This window comes from Pristis pectinata, chromosome 3, assembly GCF_009764475.1.
Source record: "Pristis pectinata isolate sPriPec2 chromosome 3, sPriPec2.1.pri, whole genome shotgun sequence".
Classification (NCBI taxonomy): Eukaryota; Metazoa; Chordata; class Chondrichthyes; order Rhinopristiformes; family Pristidae; genus Pristis; species Pristis pectinata.
In genome coordinates this window covers 127,514,887-127,534,682 of record NC_067407.1, presented here as the reverse complement: position 1 = coordinate 127,534,682, position 19,796 = coordinate 127,514,887, and the positions used below count along the sequence as shown (strand labels likewise).

The 19,796-nt window shown below is 40.8% G+C and overlaps 1 protein-coding gene across 2 annotated transcripts in view; it reads right to left on the bottom strand.

Moving 5' to 3' along the window:
- Positions 1–19,796, bottom strand: part of ltbp1 (latent transforming growth factor beta binding protein 1) — a 399,304-nt gene that overhangs the window by 354,095 nt on the left and 25,413 nt on the right. For both annotated transcript variants that reach the window (XM_052011302.1, XM_052011303.1), the window contains exon 3: positions 11,200–11,482. In XM_052011302.1, the coding sequence (XP_051867262.1) occupies positions 11,200–11,482 (283 nt within the window). The remainder of the gene's footprint in view (positions 1–11,199; positions 11,483–19,796) is intronic.

Sequence of the window (19,796 nt, the reverse complement as noted above, 5' to 3'; positions counted from 1 at the left end):
TTATGCATTCTATATCTTTGGAAGGGGCTGTAGGTACAAAACATGGAAAAGATTTAACAATGGACATATTTCAAATGGTTCGAAAAGTTTTCGTTTAAAAGAAAAGATAAAGTGTTTCAGTTTTTGGAGAAAATGTAATTATATTTTGTTTACTTGTACCTGACACTTTGGAAACATTCCTGTGAATCAGCAAGAATGGAGGCTGATGCGACATGAATAAATCTGATCCAATGAATAATCATTCCAATTAATAACTATATAACATACATTACATATACTAAGGCAAACCTTGGGTCCAAGTCAAGTCAGTATTGAAATCACACTTCTGGCAGAGCAACCACTTTTTCCCATTGATTCCCATCCTTTGCCAGCGTCGAGTTAATTAGATTTGCATCATTTTATATCCAACCTAAGATTAATAATTATTATAAGGAAAGAGGTCTTTATATTAAATTTTGTCAACTACATTCCACACTATTTATTTAGGTATTGTCTTTCTCTCATGGCTCTAAATAGCATTTCAATAGCAATTTCCATCATTAATTCAGCAGCAACTACATACAGAGAAATTGGTGGGCAAAAAATATTTACAGCTATCCTAGTTCACCATTAACCATTTTGTTAGTTGCTTGATGCAATAATAATAGAGACATTACAACAATTGTCATCAGAGTAGCTTGGGGGTCTAAAGGCATAAACTGATGACCTGGAGATATAGGTCCAAATTCCACCACAATAGCCAGGGAATTTAAATTCAAATAATTAAATGATGCCTAGAATTAAAACTTCTACCATCAGTAATAAGACATAGAACAGTATATCATAGGAACAGGCCTTTTGCCCCACCAAGTCTGTACCAACCATGATGCCAATCTAACTAATCTCATCTGCCTGCACAAGATCTATATCCCTCAATTCTCTCTCTGTTCATGTGTTTGTCTAAATGCCTCGTAAACTTTGCCATTGTATCTGGTACTACTACATCCCTGGCAGCACGTTCCAGGCACCTACCACTTTCTGTGTAAAAAAATACTTACCCCACACATTTCCTTTAAACTTTGCTCCTCCCACCTTAAACCTACGCCCTCTAGTATTTGACAATTCCATCCTGGGAAAAAGACTCTGACCAGCTACCCTACCTATGCCTCTCATAATTATATATACTTCTATCAGGTTGTCCCTCAGCTTCCAAAGCTCCAGAGGAAACAATTCAAGTTTGTCCAACTTCTCCTTATAGCTAATACATTCCAATCCAGGCAACGTCCCAGTGAACCTCTTCTGCACCATCTCCAAAGCCTCCACATCCTTCCTATAGTGTGATGACCAGAACTGCACGCAATATGCCAAATGTGACCTAACCAAAGTTTCACACAGCTGCAACGTGGCTTGCCAACTTTTATACTCAATGCTCTGACTGATGAAGACAAGCATGCTATGCACCTTCTTTACCACCCTATACACTTGTGCTGCCCCTTACAGGAAGTTATGGACTTGCACCCCAAGTTCCCTCTGTTAATCAATACTCGCAAGAGTCCTGCCATTTACTCCATACTTTGTTCTTGCATTTGACCTCCCAATATGCAAATGTTTGCTGAGGCAAAGCAGTTGTCCTTTTGCCCGTCTGGTACCCTGTATGCATCTCCAGACTGCAGCAACATAGTTGAATTTTCACTACCTTCTGAGTTGGTCCAACCAGCCACTTTGTACAAAGAAATCTGAAGCATCCTTTCAACAAATGAAACTAAAATAGCCTATAACACATCTAGACAGGAGGCAAAGAAACCACTCCTTGGTGAAGGTTGTAAGGAATCACCGGTCCAAACTATCTGTTTCTTCCAAGCAACCTTCACAAAGAACACATCATATCTCAAAAACTAAGTCCCAAAATATTATTTCTTTAGAGAAATCTAATGTTCACCTCTTTGACTCCATACTATCTGCTTTCATCATTTCCCAATGGAAATTGTTACATCGTCACCACTAAAATGTTTTTTTCACAGATTAGCATTAAAATTATTCTCTGCCCTCCATCAAATGCAGCCCAAGTCCTGTGATTCTACTGCCATGGACAAAGTCAACTACTTGCTCTGATCAACCATGGCTCAGTGGGTAATACTCTCACCTTTGACCCTGATGACTGGGAGTTTAAATCTCACTCCAAAAGCTTGTGTGCAGAAAATTAGGCCAATGCTAATGCAGTACTGGACTGTTGCAGGTTCTGCCTTTCAAAAAACTTAGACAGAGACTGTGTTAGTACTTTCAATGTAAATGTAAAAGATGCAATGGTGATCCCATAAAAAATAGGGGAGTTCTCACCAGAGTCCTGGCCAATATTTACCACTCATTCAGCATGATGAAAATTTATTATCTGGTCATAATAAGTGTAGCAGCTAGTGTAACACTATTATAGCGCCAGCAACCTGGGTTCAATTCCAGCTGCTGTCTCTAAGGAGTCTGTACATTCTTCCCGTGACTGCGTGGGCTTCCTCCAAGTGCTCGAAGTGCTCCGGTTTCCTCCCACATTCCAAAGGCATATGGGTTAGGAAGTTGTGGGCATGCTATGTTGGCACTGGAAGCGTGGCGACACTTGTGGGCTGCCCCCAGAACACTCTACACAAAGATGCATTTCACTGTGTGTTTCGATGTACATTTGACTAATAAAGATATCTTATCTCATCACATTGTTACTTCTGGGCAAATTATGTGCAGAAACTAACCTCTGTTTGTTACAAAAAAAAAACATGGTTACACTTCAATTGCATTTCATTAATATGGGCCTTTGGGCCAAACTGGAAGGAGTGCCAAAGGTTCAACAAAGATACACCTCTTTTTTCTTTCCATCAAGATTCCAAAATGCAACATTTATGGCACATCTCAATCTTCCCATTCCCGTGAAAAGTTGTGTAGTTTCCAAAATTGCTCATATTAATCCTTTCTTCCTTTCAATTAGTCCAATTGCTCTCTTCTATTTGTCACCAGTGCTATTTATTATAGTGAGCTTGCATTGGTGTGGCATGAAAAGCACACTGAGTGCTAAATACAATCACACCTATGACTTATAAAGTGATTCAATATCAACCATATATCTCCCACTGCCTGATCTTCTGTACTCACTACCTGTTCACGGTGGCACAAAATAATAATTATTGATGGCAGGACCTCAGATCATACACTATTTCAATGACACCCAGTCATACCTGCAGCTGAAGGTAACACAGTAATGGATAGGATGATATTGCAGTCCTAAAATGTGAGCACAAATCTGGGTTCACGCTCCACAGCAGTGCACACTGCCAATAATAGCTTTAAAGTGTCCCTTGGCATTATTTGGAGGAACAGCAGGAAAGTTACTCCAGTGCCTTCACCAAAATTGCCAAAACATCGTTAGAATCTGGGATCCTTCTGCGCAAAAATTGTCTTCCTTGCTTTCACATTACAATAGCAATCAGTTGGAAATGGGCTATTGAATAGTTTAGACTTGTGACAGGTACTATACAAATAGAAGTTCTTTCTTTTGCTTCCAAGTCTTGGCATGTTCCACTTGGATTTCACCCTGTGTTCGAAGAAGCCCAGGCATTCTGAAATCTTGGATAAAAAACTGCACACGTTCTCATTCATTCCTAATGGAGCAAAAACTTCAAGTACATTGTTTGTCAAGGTTAGAATTTCAATTAGCACGTAGCACTGGCCAAGGAGTTAAAGAAGGCCAGAACAAATCTATTCAATGGGTTGGGCCCCTTTGAGTTCTGAATTTTTAAAATCCACTGATACTGTGATTTGTTTTCTTTTAGCTGTTATTATGACACACCCATTTCCATGGCACCTCTCCAACAACTGTGTATCATTTAGGTTGCAATAGGAATTAGAAGGATTTTGGCAATGTTTCAGAGGGCTGTGTATTGTACTTTGCATAGTTACTGTAACTTCATCACTGAAACAAAGTTTGCTACTTAAAGCATCGTGCCTAGATTGGCCTTCAAAAATTCTCTCAAGTTATAGCTTCACTTGAGGATTAGGAATCACAGAAATGTTACTGTGCATGAGAAGGCCCTTAGGCTCATCGAGTCTATTCTCACAGGACACCAAATTATTCTCTCTCAAGTGCCAATCTAATTCTCACAGGCACTTGACTAGTCCCAAAAGGAAAATTGGAGAATGCAGCTTAAAGGTGTTGCAGCAAAAGTAAACAATTTTTTTCTGGGGAGATAAAATAAGCCTAACTGTGATTTAAAATCTTTAAGGGATTTTTTTCTGGGGTCAATAGACATTTCTGTTTTGATCATGCCAGGTCATTGCCAGATATCAAGAACTTGGGGTAAGAATTTCAGGTGAAACTGACATTCGAAATTAGATGTACCAGTCTGATATGTTAACCTGTGTATTCTCAGTCACCTAGCTTCTGGTTTTGCAAGTGAATAAAAAGGAAGAACTTGTGTTTTATAAGCTCATCCTCTCGCCCCTTCAGAAGTTTACTGAAATTCTACAGCAGTGCACTCCTTGGATCAAAGAAGGTTGAGAGGAGATTTGATAGAGTTGTACAAGGATATGACTGGTTTCGGTAGGGCAAACAGAAGGAAGATTTTCTTGTTAACAGATGGTTCAAAGAACAGGGTGCACAAATCTAAAATTTTAGGCAATAGATGTGAGGAAAAACTATTATGTTTAGGGAGTACTCAGGATCTGGATCTCACTTAAAGCTGGAAAGGAATTAGTCCGGAGTGTCTAAGACCGGCAGCACAAGGAAGCTATGGTTATCCAATTATCCACACCTCTTTACCTTGGGGTATCTGCACAGGTTCAATTTCCTCCTTCCATCTAGCGTGATAATTAAAATCAGGCAAGGTGATAAAGTACATTGTTCATCATTAAACATGTATAGTCCTCAAACCTTTCCAAATCCAAGGTTCAAGAACCTTTCCAAAATTAAATGGAGATTATTCTGCTAGCCCAAAGAGACACCACTGATTTACCACATAAAAGATGAATTACTTGCAATATCTGGAGTAACTACCTGCAGTTGAAGTTCCCCTGCAGAAACCACCTGGGTTCAAGTTAAGCAAAAGACTTTAAGTTCCATTTAGTTGCATTCAAGCAATACAAGGCAAGTTTGGCCAATTTCTTCACCAATGGAAAATGTAAGAGTTACCCATCGGTGGGGAAGTGAAATCTGTTCATGACATAACTAACCACTGACACTATACACAACATATTCGATGTTCAGTTGTGACATTTTATCAGTTGCTTTACAAATCCTATGTAAATAAATAAATAAATTATACCAAGCCAGTTTTTCTCATGCCTTCAGTAACAATTACCTTTTAAACCAAACTTGTCCAAAATTCATTTTGATCTTTTGGATAAGGCAGGACAATGATGCAGAAGGTAGATGCTGTCTGCACATTGTCCCTGTGACTGAGTGGGCTTCCTCCCACATCCCAAAGGTGCACATGTTAGCAGGTTAATTAGCCCTGTAATTTGACTGTAGTGTGTAGAGTGATAGAATCTAGGGGGAGTTTATGGGTATGTATGGAGAATAACCAAGTATAAATGAGTATTTGGTCAGCAAAAAGATGTAGGCTGAAGGGCCTATTTCTGTGCTGTATGACTTTATGATAAAATGGCTTTAATGTAAATGGTCCTTCTTGGTCAGTGTGGACTTGGTTGGCAGAAGGGCCTGTTTCAGTGTTCTTTGACTGCTGAAGGATGATACAAACATGCCGATTAACTTAATCAAACATGTGACTCTTTAAGGGCCATAGGAATGTCTATTGTTAAATGCTATCTAAAAGGTTTGGATAGAGCAACATTAAAATGATGCAATTTCATTTTCTACCATTTTCCATCTATCTTAACCTTTCCAGTTTTCAGGGTTCCGTGGGTTGCATGATGACCTGAAATGTCTTCCCAAAGTGGTGAATATTCATGATTGCAGTCCTGTTGTCACAGGATATAATTATCAGTAATTTGTCAAACAATGACTTGGCCTCTATGCCTGTTTCTACACTTCTCTTTGATGTACATGTCAGTCCATCTCCCAATCTCACCTGTTATATGATCAGATGGATCTTAGAACACAATCAGCCCATTGAGTCTATGCTGCTCTCAGAGCAACCCCATCAATCCTCTAAAATAAGGCTTTGATTTTATTGAAAAGTATAACTCAGCTTCTATCAATGAACTTCCAATAAATTGTTTTACTTTAGATACATTATTTTACTTTAGATAACTGCTTCCCAGCAAATTGCATCTCACAGAAACTACACTAAATGTAGGACAAGACTACATTCAAAGAACAGGGCAACTAATCCAGCAAAATTAGAGACCTAGAAGGCCAAACACGTCACTTTGCTTTTGTTAGTGAAGAATCAGCAATATTTTCCAGTGCATGTCATCAATGAAGCATGTTTTCCTAACCACTTGCATCTGTTTCATGGTGGCAAAAGAAAACATTTGAGATTTAAGTCCACCATAGGACCAAACCACAAGACCTCAAAAGATATGCTGTTCTAGTTCAAGAGCACTTCCCAGATCTGTAAGCAATCAAAATGAAATCTTCTAAAGGCAACAATATCCCTGAACAATGTTTGTGGTAAGTTAAACAGAAATTTAACAGATATTTGAAAACCAGGACACCACAGCAAAAGGACTTAATTACCTTCTATGCCCTTTTTTTTAAACCAAATGTTCCATCTAGAGATCAGAGTAAATACAACAAACAATTAGGAGACAGCAAATAAAAGTGTCTACTTGTCTCAGGTATGAAGAGATGAGTGGAGTAGGGCAGGACCAGACAGAAGCAACGGGCTTACCGGCACAGTCTTGTCTGTGAATCTTGAGTAGGAGATGGAAACGGGCAGTGCAGGGGTTGGAGAACAATCAGGTTGGAGGCTGTGGAGGGGAGATCTCCAGAAGTGATGAGGTCTGTGAAGGGATGATGATCATCGGTGGGGTCCTGGTCCAGGGCTAGGCAAGAGAAGGTGTCTGAGAGCTCCTGTCTGGACTCTGCAAGGTAGAGGTCAGTCCACCAGATTATAATGGCACTGACCTTGTCTACAGATTTGACAGCAAGGTTGGAACTGGTACAGAGAGATTGCAGAGCAGTACATTCAGAGGGGGTAAGGTTAGAGTGTGTGAAGGGAACGGAGAAGTCAAGAAGGTTGATGTCCAATCACAGTTAGAAAAGAAAAGGTTGAGAGAGGGGAAAAGACCAGAAGGGTGTGTCCAAGAAGAAGAGGAGGGTTTGAGGCAGGAGGAGGGGGTCATCAGTGAGGAGTGCCGATTTCTTGCCAAAGAATTAGGTGCAGAGGTGGAGGGAATGGAAGTAGAGCCCAATATCATGGTGGGCCCCGCTTGTTTTTCTTTCACAAAATTTTATAAAATCCTCAAATGTGCTGGAGATTTTCTCTCTCTGGCAGAGTGTGTGACCTCCACTTGAGGCAGAACAAGGTATTCCTCACTTCCGCTCCCACAATCATCTCAGAAGCTGTTGTCTGCAACAGTTCCTCAGAACTACTTCCCAACAATGTACAATTATCCAGAAACCTGATCATACACTGAGCCCTGAGGTAATCCAATGACCTTTGCTCATATTTGGTCTACATGCTGACGGATAACCTGTTCATTTTCTAGAATGGCCAGATATGACAATGGTCTTGGACTCTTCTTAACCATAGTGGGAGCCCACTTTATTCCAAAACTGAGATTACAAACAAATAATTCATTTCCAGGTGTGAAACTTTTTAGCTTTGTACTTTTCTCATGGTATTCTTTCATTTTTAATTGCTTGTTCTGTATTTCTGTTTTCAAGTTGGGAATAATGAGATCTAACATTGACCTCAATGTCCATGCCATGAGTAACTCTACAGGAGACTGTTCAGTTGTAAGCATCAGTATAATGCAGGAACAATACAAGAACAGGGACGTGCCTCAAAGGCGGGGGAGAAAGGAGGCCCCCATTCAGCGTCGGGGTTTGGTGGGGGGGGGGGGGGGGTGGTAAACACTCTGGTTTATATGATGCACTGGCTTCATTTCACAGAAAAGGGAAATCAAGAGTTTGAAAGTGTGCAAATGGTGAAGTGATATCCATGAATATACTTTAGGGAATAGTTACACTTCAGACATGATGGCTAAACCTTCTTTATCTAGCTCAAAGTACTATTGTCAGCATTCTGGACACAAACTCTGTTGACTTTTCAAACCATATTGCATCCATTGGGACAACACAGCACCAACACCTTATGATGATGCATCATATGATAGAGAGTTAATCCTATCTGTCGAGTAGTGGACTGTCATCTCAGCAAACAATAGCAATTCTTTGGAATGCATGAAAGCCTTTTCTTGAGCTTCAGTCCACCTCCACCAAATCCTTTCACGCACATTGACGGAATGGAGCTAAGAGTGCTGCTGGATTTGGTAAGAATTTATTGTAATCATTCAGCAATCCCAGATATCCCTTCAGCTCAGTTAATTAGTTGGGGCAGGACCAGTGTTAATGGTTTTTACCATCCCTCAAATTGTGGGGGGAGTTCATTAGCACCCATACAGTGCCCCACGTTCTACACTTCATTTGTAAAGAAAATACATTTACTACTCTTTGTATGGAAACATGCTTTTTCCCAAAAGTTTCGGTCCAGAGTCAGCAATAACTATTAGTGATGAGGTTTTAATCTGTCTTTGGTACTTCACTGTCCAACTGTTTTAAAGTTTTCATCTGTAAAGGATTCCAAGTTTAGCTGTGCCTTCAAGTTCAGATGCAATGTTTTCTGACCAACCAGCTGCAGAGTCAGGTGGGTTCATCACTATTCATCTCTGTCATTCAGTTTCATGAAGACCGTTAGTGGGTCTACTTTAGTTAAATTAGCCCCATTCACCTTGAACATTGTGAACACTTCCTCTACATTACTATCTTCTCTTGTCACCTGTGAGTGGTGAGAACTATAGAAACTGTAGAAATTTTGCCTTCCTCTGGTTTATTATTTCTTTTTCACTTGCTCAGCTTTATTTCATGCATAATCCTGGGAGCCCTGGCCTCTTAAATTACTTGTGTGACATTTTTCTTGCTTGAACCAGCATTCAGACAGCTTGCACTTGCAACACCATCCCCATCCCCCCACCCCACGACAGTGGAATCAGCCTTTGTTAACCTCTGAAAGTGATGCTCGGCTTGATTCTGAACTACATGTTGCAGCTTTTCCCCCATACAACTGATCTCACTTCCAAGTCCTGAATGTATTTACTTGCCACTTCCACTACTTTGACAATTTTCAATACATTTTCAAAGGTCAGATTCACCTCTGACAACTATCACCTCCAAAAGCAGTCATCGTCAATTCCACACACTTACCTGTCCCTTGGCATGTCTGAGAGTGCATTGCCCAATTAAAGTTACTTCCTCATCTCAGCTACATACTCAGCCACTGTTTTGTTAGGATTTCTTAATCATGAATCAAACTTAGACTTTTGTACATCTCACTTGGCTTTGGGTGAAAATGATTCTTCAACAAATTCACCAAGTTCTGAAACATTTCAAAGTTGGCTTCAGAGTCATAGAGTTATACAACACGGAAACAGGCCCCTCTGTCCAACTCGTCCAACTGTCTAAGTTGTCTACTTGACCCATTTCTTTTCATTTGGCTCATATCCCTCTAAACCTTTCTAAAGCATGTACCTATCTAACGTCTGTTAAATGTTGTAATTGCAGCTGCCTCCCCCACTTCCTCTGGCAGCTTGTTCCATATACTCACCATCTTTAATGAAAAAGTTTCCCTGCAGGTCCCTTTTAAATCTTTCCTCTCTCACCTTAAACCTATGCCCTCTGGTTTGGAGTCCCCTACCCTGGGAAAAAACTGTGCCCATTCACCTTGTCTATGCCCTTCATAACTTTATAAACCTCTGTAAGGTCATCCCTCAGCCTCCTATGCTCCAGGTGAATAAAGTTTCTCTGGGTATAACAGGTAACTTGCTAAATGATAGGGGGTCCCACAACACTGATTAATATAGACTTTGTTTAACATTTTCATCATCCATATCATTTCCAGCAAAGAAATACAACAATATTTTGCAATATTCCTCCCATGTCTGAGTTTGAGAGCTAAGCGCTGCAATCATAAATCATATATCAGGTGCTGTGATATAGCATGGAAAAAGTCCCTTAGGTCCACTGAATCCATGCTGACCAAATGCACCCATTTTTATACTAATCCTAATCCCTAACCCCATTTCAATCTCCCCAAATTCCTATGAATTTCCCCCCCAGATTCTACCAGTCACCTTCATTAGGAGCTATTTACAGTGGCCCTGTATTTCCCTGTATACCTTTGTGATGTGGGAGGAAACTGGAGCACCTGGGAGAATGCCACAGTCACAGGGAGAAGGTGCAAACTCCACAGGGACAGCACTAAAGGTTATAATCAAACACCGGTCGCTGGAGCTTTGAGGCAGCAGCTGCACCACTGTAAATCAAGACTATTGATGCAACCACATTTTGTTTCTCATATTTTTGCTACAATCTTATGCACACAGTCATTAGACATCCCTTCTCTGCCTCTAACGTCACACCATCAGCACTGTCACCACACTTTGATTGTTTTTGAAAAGGAGCTCCTCTTCTGTCCTACCTGACATTCACCTTAGTTCAGGAACAAACCTTCCTCATTGGCAACGCATTACATGTTACCAAAAGGAGGTGGATGAACTTTATCTTATGGGCAATTTTATTTAATGCTTGCAAGCTTACTGAACCACTTACCACATGTCCACCAACCTCGCCCCCAGTGGAAAACAATTTCAATTAAACAAAGACAACTTTATTGATCGCTGTTCCCCCCACACCATTACAAGTCTGTGGACAATGCCCCAGCCCACTGCACTTTTAAAGGGAAACCTGGTATTTTTCAGCTGCTTGCTCAATATCCTGCCTCAAGCCTCAGACAACTAAATCTTGATTTTCATTTCATGTGACATGATGAATGCAGTGGAAGATGCAAACAGTCAGAGTTAAGAAAAAATTATCTGCACTTAACGACTTGCATCTACTTCTGAAACCAAGGCATTGTTAAATTAATCATTTAATTTTCCCTTATATGATTTTGAAAGAAAGTCAATATTCGTCCATTTCTCAACTCTTCTGGGAGCATCCATTCATGTTTCCGCAATAGGTAGCAATATTCATAAATGGAGGTAGAATATACTACTTACTGAGACTGCTGGGGCATCATTATGGATGGTTTCTGCTTGACACTCAATGATAAGTGGCCCATAGAATTGATCTTTGAGGGAAGTTGCAGCACTCTCTGGGTCAAGGTCTGCTGAGGGATCTGTTGAGGAAGAGGCTGGGCATTTGTCAGGGTGTCTTGGTTGCTTGTGGAATGTGTGTTAGTTGATGTCTCCTCGCATGCTTTACCCTTGGTTCCTGGCTTACACACGCAGAAATGGGGCCGCAGACACATCCCTCCATTTTGGCACTGAGGAGAGCAATTCGCTACAAGCAAAAGAACACATAGATATTTATTGGCATTGGTTTATTGTTGTCACTTGTACCGAGGTATAGTGAAAAATTTGTCTTGCACACCATTCGTACACATCAATTCATTACACAGTGCATTAAGATAGTACAAGGTAACCCCAACACACACACACCAAAATTCCATGAGCATATGTCATCTCTGTTCATGTGCTTCTAAAGACCAAACAGGATAAATTTGGATATTAAGCAATAGTGTAAAACAAGTAAAATCAAGGGTACATCCTGTTTTACAACTTACTTGATGTTATTTTCCATTGGTATATCGTGAGTCTCTATCTGCCATTTTAACCAACACACTCATTCAAGACTTACCCCACCGGAGATCTGATCAGGTATAAAATTAAAAGTCCACCCAACCAGAGTCAAACCTGAGCACAAGGACCTTCTTTTGCTTCAAAAGGGCAGCAATCATTCCGGTGCCCAAGAAGAGCAGGGTGAGTTGCCTCAATGACTATTGCCCAGTAGCACTCACATTTACTACAATGAAGTGCTTTGAGAGGTTGGTTATGGCTAGAATTAACTCCTACTGGAGCAAGGACCTGGACCCGCTGCAATTCGCCTACCACCACAACAGGTCTACAGCAGACGCAATCTCACTGGCTCTCCACTCTGCTTTGGAGCACCTAGACAACTGCAAGACATATGTCAGGCTGTTGTTTATCAATTACAGCTCAGCGTTCAACACCATCATTTCCTCAGTACTAATAACCAAGGTTCAAAACCTGGGCCTCTGTACTTCCCTCTGCAACTGGATCCTTGACTTCCTTACTGGGAGACCAGTCAGTACGGATCGGTAGTGACATCTCCTCCTCGCTGACAATCAACACAGGTGCACCTTAAGGATGTGTGCTTAGCCCACTGCTCTGCTCTACTCTACACTCATAACTGTGTGGTTAAACACAGCTCAAATGCCATCTATAAATTTGCCGATGACGCCACTGTTGTTGGTAGAGTCTCAGATGGCAATGAAGAGGCTTACAGGAGTGAGATATTTTGGCTGGTTGAGTGGTGTCGCAACAACAACCTTGCACTCATCATCAGCAAGACCAAGGAACATTGTGGACTTCAGGAAAGGGAAGTTGGGAGAACACACACCAGTCCTCATTGAGGGGTCAGCAGTGGAAAGTGTGAGCAGCTTCAAGTTCCTGGGCATCAACATCTCAGAGGATCTATGCTGGGCCCAACACTTATGCAATCACGAAGAAGGCACGTCAGTGGCTCTACTTCGTCAGGAGTTTGAGGAGATTTGGTATGTCACCAAAGACTCTCACAAATTTCTGCATATGTACAGTGGAGAGCATTCTGACTGATTGCATCATAGCCTGGTAAGTTCAATGCACAGGATCGCAAGAGTCTGCAGAGGGTTGTAGACTCAGCCAGCTCCATCACAGCTACAACCCTCCCCACCATCAAGGACATCTTCAAGAGGCGGTGTCCACCATTAAGGATCCTCACCATCCGGGATGTGCCCTCTTCTCATTACTACCATCAGAGAGGAGGTACAGGAGCCTGAAGACCCATTCTCCACAACTAGAACAGCTCCTTCCCCTCTGCCATCAAATTTCTGAATGATCCATGAACACTCTCTTATTATTCCTTTTATTTCTTGCACTCTTTATTTAGTTTTGTAACTTATAGTAATTTTATGTCTTTGTACTGTACTGCTGCTGCAAAACAACAAATTTCACGTCATATGTCAGATCAGATCAGATCTTTATCAGTCACATGTACATCGAAACACACAGCGAAATACATCTTTTGCACAGAGTGTTCTGGGGCAGCTCCGCAAGTGTCACCAAGCTTCTGGAGCCAACATAGCATGCCCACAACTTCCTAAACTGTATGTCTTTGGAATGTGAGAGGAAACCGGAGCACCCAGAGAAAACCCATGCAGACACGGGGAGAACATACAAACTCCTTACAGACAGCGGCCGGAATTGAACCCGGGTCTCTGGCGCTGTAAAGCGTTACGCTAACTGCTACTGTTACGGACTCAGTGAAAGTCCCTTTAAGATAGAGAGTGTGTGTGTATGTGTGTGTGGGGTGTGCTTACGTCAATAGAAGATAAAGGATGTAATGACGTTGTAGAAGTCAGAAGAAGGAGAGAGAGAGAGAGAGAGAGAGAGAAGGGAGAGAGACACCAGCCTGCTTGTTTTCTCTATCGATGGATGAGAAACAATAACTGTGTTTGCTACTGAAATCCATGTATGGAAGTTGGAAGTAATCCAGTGGAGTTCACTTTGTTGCTGACCTGTAGATGGAAACAGGTATTTATGTGTGGACGACCATGATTCGGATGCTTTTCGGGGTGAGGAAGTCACTACCGAGTAAACACTGAAGTGTCGTTTGGGTTCCATCGTGGAACATTTGGATTTCGTATTTACTCTCTCTATGTTTCTCTACGTCTAATCTTCAGACAACGGTGGTTGTTGAGGAAGCCCTTGCTCATGTTTCACCTTATGGCTTGCGGAACTGAACTTTAAGAACCATTCCGGAACTTGGAATTTGGGACTTTGTCACACACACACACGACGAGTTTAGTTTTGGGGTTAACGTTCGAGGTTTAACATTTTTGAATTCTAACATACTAACATTTTTACTTTTATTTTACGTATTATCATAAGTAGTGATTAATAAAATAGTTTTTAACACTGAATCATGCTCAGTGTGTTTCTTTTGTTGCTGGTTCGTGAAAAAATTGGGGGCTCGTCCGGGATCCAATCCAAAGATTAACGAGTGTCGTCTGGGATCGTTCCCCAGATTGACGAGATTCGTTCAGGATTTAATCCAAAGATTTTTGAGGGAGGTCTGATAAATTCTTTTTAATTGGCTTGTGTGTGTGGAAACCAGCAGCAATGGATATTAAGGCATTTTTGGAGTCACCAACCCAAAAGGGATTGGAGGTGGCGAAAAAGGATGATTTGATAAAGATTGCTACAAGGTTAAACCTTACAGAAGTAAAGCAGTCTATGAGAAAGGCAGATATTCAGAGACTGATAGCTGGCCATTATGTGGAAAAGAAGGTGTTTGAGAAGGAAGTGTTAAAACAGTTTCCTGGCAGTGAAATAGCAATTTCTGAGGCACAGGTGCAGCTGGCAAAGATAGAGGCTGAACGAGAGCAAACCCAGTTAAAGATAGAGGCTGAACGAGAACAAAAGAAACACACTGAGCATGATTCAGTGTTAAAAACTATTTTATTAATCACTACTTATGATAATACATAAAAGTAAAAGTAAAAATGTTAGTATGTTAGAATTCAAAAATGTTAAACCTCGAACGTTAACCCCAAAACTAAACTCATCGTGTGTGTGTGTGACAAAGTCCCAAACTCCAAGTTCCGGAATGGTTCTTAAAGTTCAGTTCCGCAAGCCATAAGGTGAAACATGAGCAAGGGCTTCTTCAACAACCACCGTTGTCTGAAGATAAGACGTAGACGTAGAGAAACAGAGAGAGAGTAAATACGAAATCCAAATGTTCCACGATGGAACCCAAACGACACTTCAGTGTTTACTCGGTAGTGACTTCCTCACCCCGAAAAGCATCCGAATCACGGTCGTCCACACACAAATACCTGTTTCCATCTACAGGTCAGCAACAAAGTGAACTCCACCGGATTACTTCCAACTTCCATACATGGATTTCAGTAGCAAACACAGTTATTGTTTCTCATCCATTGATAGAGAGAACAAGCAGGCTGGTGTCTCTCTCCCTTCTCTCTCTCTCTCCTTCTTCTTCTTCTGACTTCTACAACGTCATTACGTCCTTTATCTTCTATTGACGTAAGCACGCCCCACACACACATACACACACACTCTCTATCTTAAAGGGACTTTCACTGAGTCCGTAACACTACACTACTGTGTCAATGATAATAAATCTGATTCTGATACGTCCTGACCCTGACCTATATAATCAGGTTCAGTCTGGCCTCAGTCAAGTAGCCTGATTACCACACTGCTTCAGGAAGGTTTTTTTCACTCCAGCAGAGCTTTCTTTGTTCATATTATCTTAGAGTCGTACAATACGGAAACAGGCCATGAGTCCACACTAACAGTCAAGCACCCACTTGCACTAATCAATCCTGCACTAATCAATCCTACACTAATCCCATTTTATTCTCTTCCCATTCCCATCAATTCAGGAGATTGACACTATGATAAACTAGCACAGAAGAGATGAGGTCTGGGGCAGATCAGCCATGATTATATTGAATGGCAGGGCAGGCTTCTACTCCTATTTTCCTACATTCCCTCCAAATTCTTTTATTCATCTTAGACGAAGCAATTTACAGTGGACAATTAAGCTGCCAACTGTATATCTTTGGCACATGGGAGAAAACTGAAGCACCTGGAGGGGCCCTACACAGTCACTGGGAGAACATGCAAACTCCACATCGAGAACATAAGAAGTCAGCATAGAACCCAGTCACTGGAGCTGTGAGGTAGCAGCTCCACTCATTGTGCTACCATTAAGTGAAAAGAATATTCATCTTTAACAAAGATATCTTGCTCAAAATTACTAACATTATGAAACAAGGTAATCATTACTTTGCAAGGCACAGCTGGCGGTTAAATGAACCGCTGTGTCAGATTCAGGATGGTGGCACTCCAGAGTTGAGCTTGTGGTAGGTACTCCCAAATAATGTTTCAGTGCTGTGTTACTCTGACCTAATGAGGTGCCTGATAGCCTTACAGCATCAAAGCTTTGCTTTTCACAGTGAAAAAGTGGGAGTAACATGAAGAATATTGCACACAAAGTTCTTATTCTTTTCCTAACTAATATTTTGCAGAAATATTCTCTGGTACGGCAACTGTTCTGCTCTGGACTGACAGAACCTTAAGAGAATGTTAAACACAGCCCAGTTCATCACAGACTCATCACTTCCTTCCATCTAGTTCATCTTCACAGTGCGTTGCTTCAGGAAGTCTAATAGTATCATCAAGGATGTCTGCCACCAAGGCCATTCCCTATTCTCTCTTCTACCTTCTGGGAAAAGATACAGAAGCATGAAAACCCAGATGTCCAGACTTAAGGACAGCTTCTTCCCCACTACTATCAAACTTCTGAACCAATCAACTCCTTCACATCCCCTTCCCAGTGGTGCTACTATATTCTCGGACTCTTAATTCTACCTCTCTCAGTTACTCCGTTATTATCACTTCAGCATTTCTTTTTGCACTACTTCAGATTGCACTATTATCTTTGCACCATTCTGTTGTTGCACTAGTTGTTGTATTTATTGTTGTATTTATTATTACCATATACACTGTTTTTTTCTGTGAGCTTCACGCAATCAAGGAACTTCATTGCACCCTGGTGTACATGACAACAAAATAATCTGAATCTAGACTAATCAGGTATGCTAGTAAAATTATATTCATATTACCACACAGCAAATGAAAAGTATTTAAACAAACCTGAAGTTGGAAATGAAAACAAAATACTGATGAAGCTGGGAATCTGAAATAAACAGAGAAATGCTCACCATATCAGGTTGCATCTATGGAGCAAGGAACAACTAAAGACAATGTCAGGTTTTGATGCAAGGTCACTGACTAGAAAGGATAACGTTGTTTTCCTTTCTAGAGCTGCTACCTGGCTTGTGGAATATTCCTAGTATTTTCCAGTTCAGAGTACTTATTGACAATATGACATCAGAATCAGGTTTATTATCACTGACATATGTTGTGAAATTTGTTGTTTTGTGGTAGCAGTACAATGCAAGACAAAAATTAATGCAAGTTATAAAAATAAATATTGCAAAAGATAAGTAATGAGGTAGTGTTCATGGACCATTCAGAAATCTGATGGTGGAGGGGAAGAAGCTGCTCCTAAAACATTTGAGTGTGGGTCTCCAGGCTCCTGTGCTTCCTCCCCGATGGTTTTAACACAAAGAGGGCATGTCCTGGATGAGGGTCTTTAATGATGGATGGCACCTTCTTGAGGCACTGCCTCTTGAAGACGTCCTCAATGGCATGAGCCTATGAGTTACAGGAAGGACACAACTCATAATGAATAATCCATTACATAGTAACAGAGTTATTTTACTTTAAACAATTTCTTCAGAAACAAGCAGTGAGTGGAGGATAATTCTGTGCATAAAACTAATCTATCACTTACAACACTTTGAGCTTGATTGACAGGAGAATTACCCAACTTTGCTTGGCTTTATGCTGCTTTTCTGTCTTTACTCCTTTAAAAAACAAAGTCCTTGGCTTATGTACAAACTAGCACATTTCTATCTTGTTATGTTTTGTGGCCTATATTCAATTTCCTACAGGCAAGTTTGCCATTGGATGGCACATCAGATAGTATTGTTGCCTCACAGCTCCAGCGAACCAGATTCAATCCTGACCTCCTCCAGTGCTGCCTGTGGAGTTTGCACAATTCTCCCTGTGATCACATGGGCTTCCTCCAAATGTTTCCGTTTCCTCCCAGAAATCAAAGATGTGCTGATTGGTAAATTAACTGGCCACTGTAAGTTTCCTGTAATGTGTGGGTGAGTGGTAGAATCTGAAAGGAGTTGATGAGCATGTAAGAAAGAATAGGTTACAGGGAAATAAGCACTGTTATAGACTCAATGGGCTGAATGGCCTGCTTCTATGTCATGAGAATAATATGAGAATAGTCTACAAGTACAGCTTATATTTAATGATTGTGTTTAAATCACAATTTCAAAGAGGAATGGATTTATGAAGCAGCCACACTGAATAGGAGAGAAAGGACTGGAATGCTAACCGAGATAAGAGGTACTCTGTTCTGGGAAAGAAGGTAGAGTGTTATCAAGTACTGGATGCTTCCAGAAGACATTTGCCCTTGAAAGGTTACGAGAAGTAACTTTGTGCACACACAGCAAGAGATGGTGGACAGAGGCTTCCACCAGTGAGAGGGAGGGTGGCCAATTAGCAACTCAACAGGCCAGGTACTGAAAAAGGATGGATTTCTGAAGCACTATGAAGAAGGGAAAACATGCATACTAGCCAAAGGTGAAAGGAAATTTCTTATCAGTATCACTAACAATGGCAATTTAACCCATTTGTACTGATTACATCAGACATGTTCTTTTGAGCACTGACTTTCTACCTCAATCATGTACTGTGAAAGACTGGTAGTTAAATTAGAAGTGAGCAGATTCTGGATCGGGTTGATTACGAGGAGAAAGGATAATGATTGGGCCTCCTGGTTTAACATATGCCTTCCATTATGAAAGATGTTAGGAGCCTAGAATTGCAGTTCAATTCAAGCAAGTAAATACTGTATGCCTCTTGCTTCACCAGCAACTTGTCCATGTCAATATTTATGCAACACAGAAGGTTACTGCTACCTTTCTTCATTTAACCCTGCTAGCATATTCATTAATTCCATTCTCCATTATTCTCCTTAAATGCATCCATGCTATTGGAAGGGCAGTAGAATGAGCAATTGGATAGTTCTTCCAATGGTACAAAGGGCTGAATGGCCTCCTGCACTGCACAACTTGAATAGAATCAAGTACTCCATGCTACAGCAACCTCCATTGACAACACCCTTTGAATAAATAGGTTTCCCCTGAACTCCCCAATGGATTCATTGGTGACTATCTTTTTTTTAAAAAATATGGCTTTGGTTTGGTTTCACACCTTGGACCTCATTTTATCCAAATATTTATTTCTGTCAGGAAGAAATGCAACCGAAAATATTTTTCTAGTATTATGGTATCCAGGCCAGACAATAAAGCAACCCCTCTCAACTTGTCCAGATATTGCTTAAGACATTCAGGAGTGTATTGAGGGCAGGTCTAACATTTGTAACAGTCCCAATTATTTAATCAATAAAAATGCTTCACTGCATTCTACATTTTTACTCCAACAGATTTTCAATGACACAATCCACTCTATGGGCATACGTTACTATTAAATATTGGGTACCTTTCCAATGTAACAAAGCAAAGATCATTTACATTTCTTTTGATTCTTTTTTTTCATGGAAATCAGCAATTTTCCACACCAAATTCCAGAGTCACTGTAACATCTGTGTTGTAAATCCAGCAGCTTTGCTTGGTTTGAAAGCAGTATTCTGTCTGCAACATGCAACAATACAATATCTCAACTTTTACCATGCAGACACCTGCTATGAATAACAACCTAATAATCTGACATGCCATCGAAATGGTTTCTTCAACTCTTTGTATCTCTATTTTATTCCATTTCCTGACAACCGGTGAATGGACAGGAAACATTTGCAGACACACATCTGGGGTACATTTGTGAAAGCATAACAATCCCGCAGC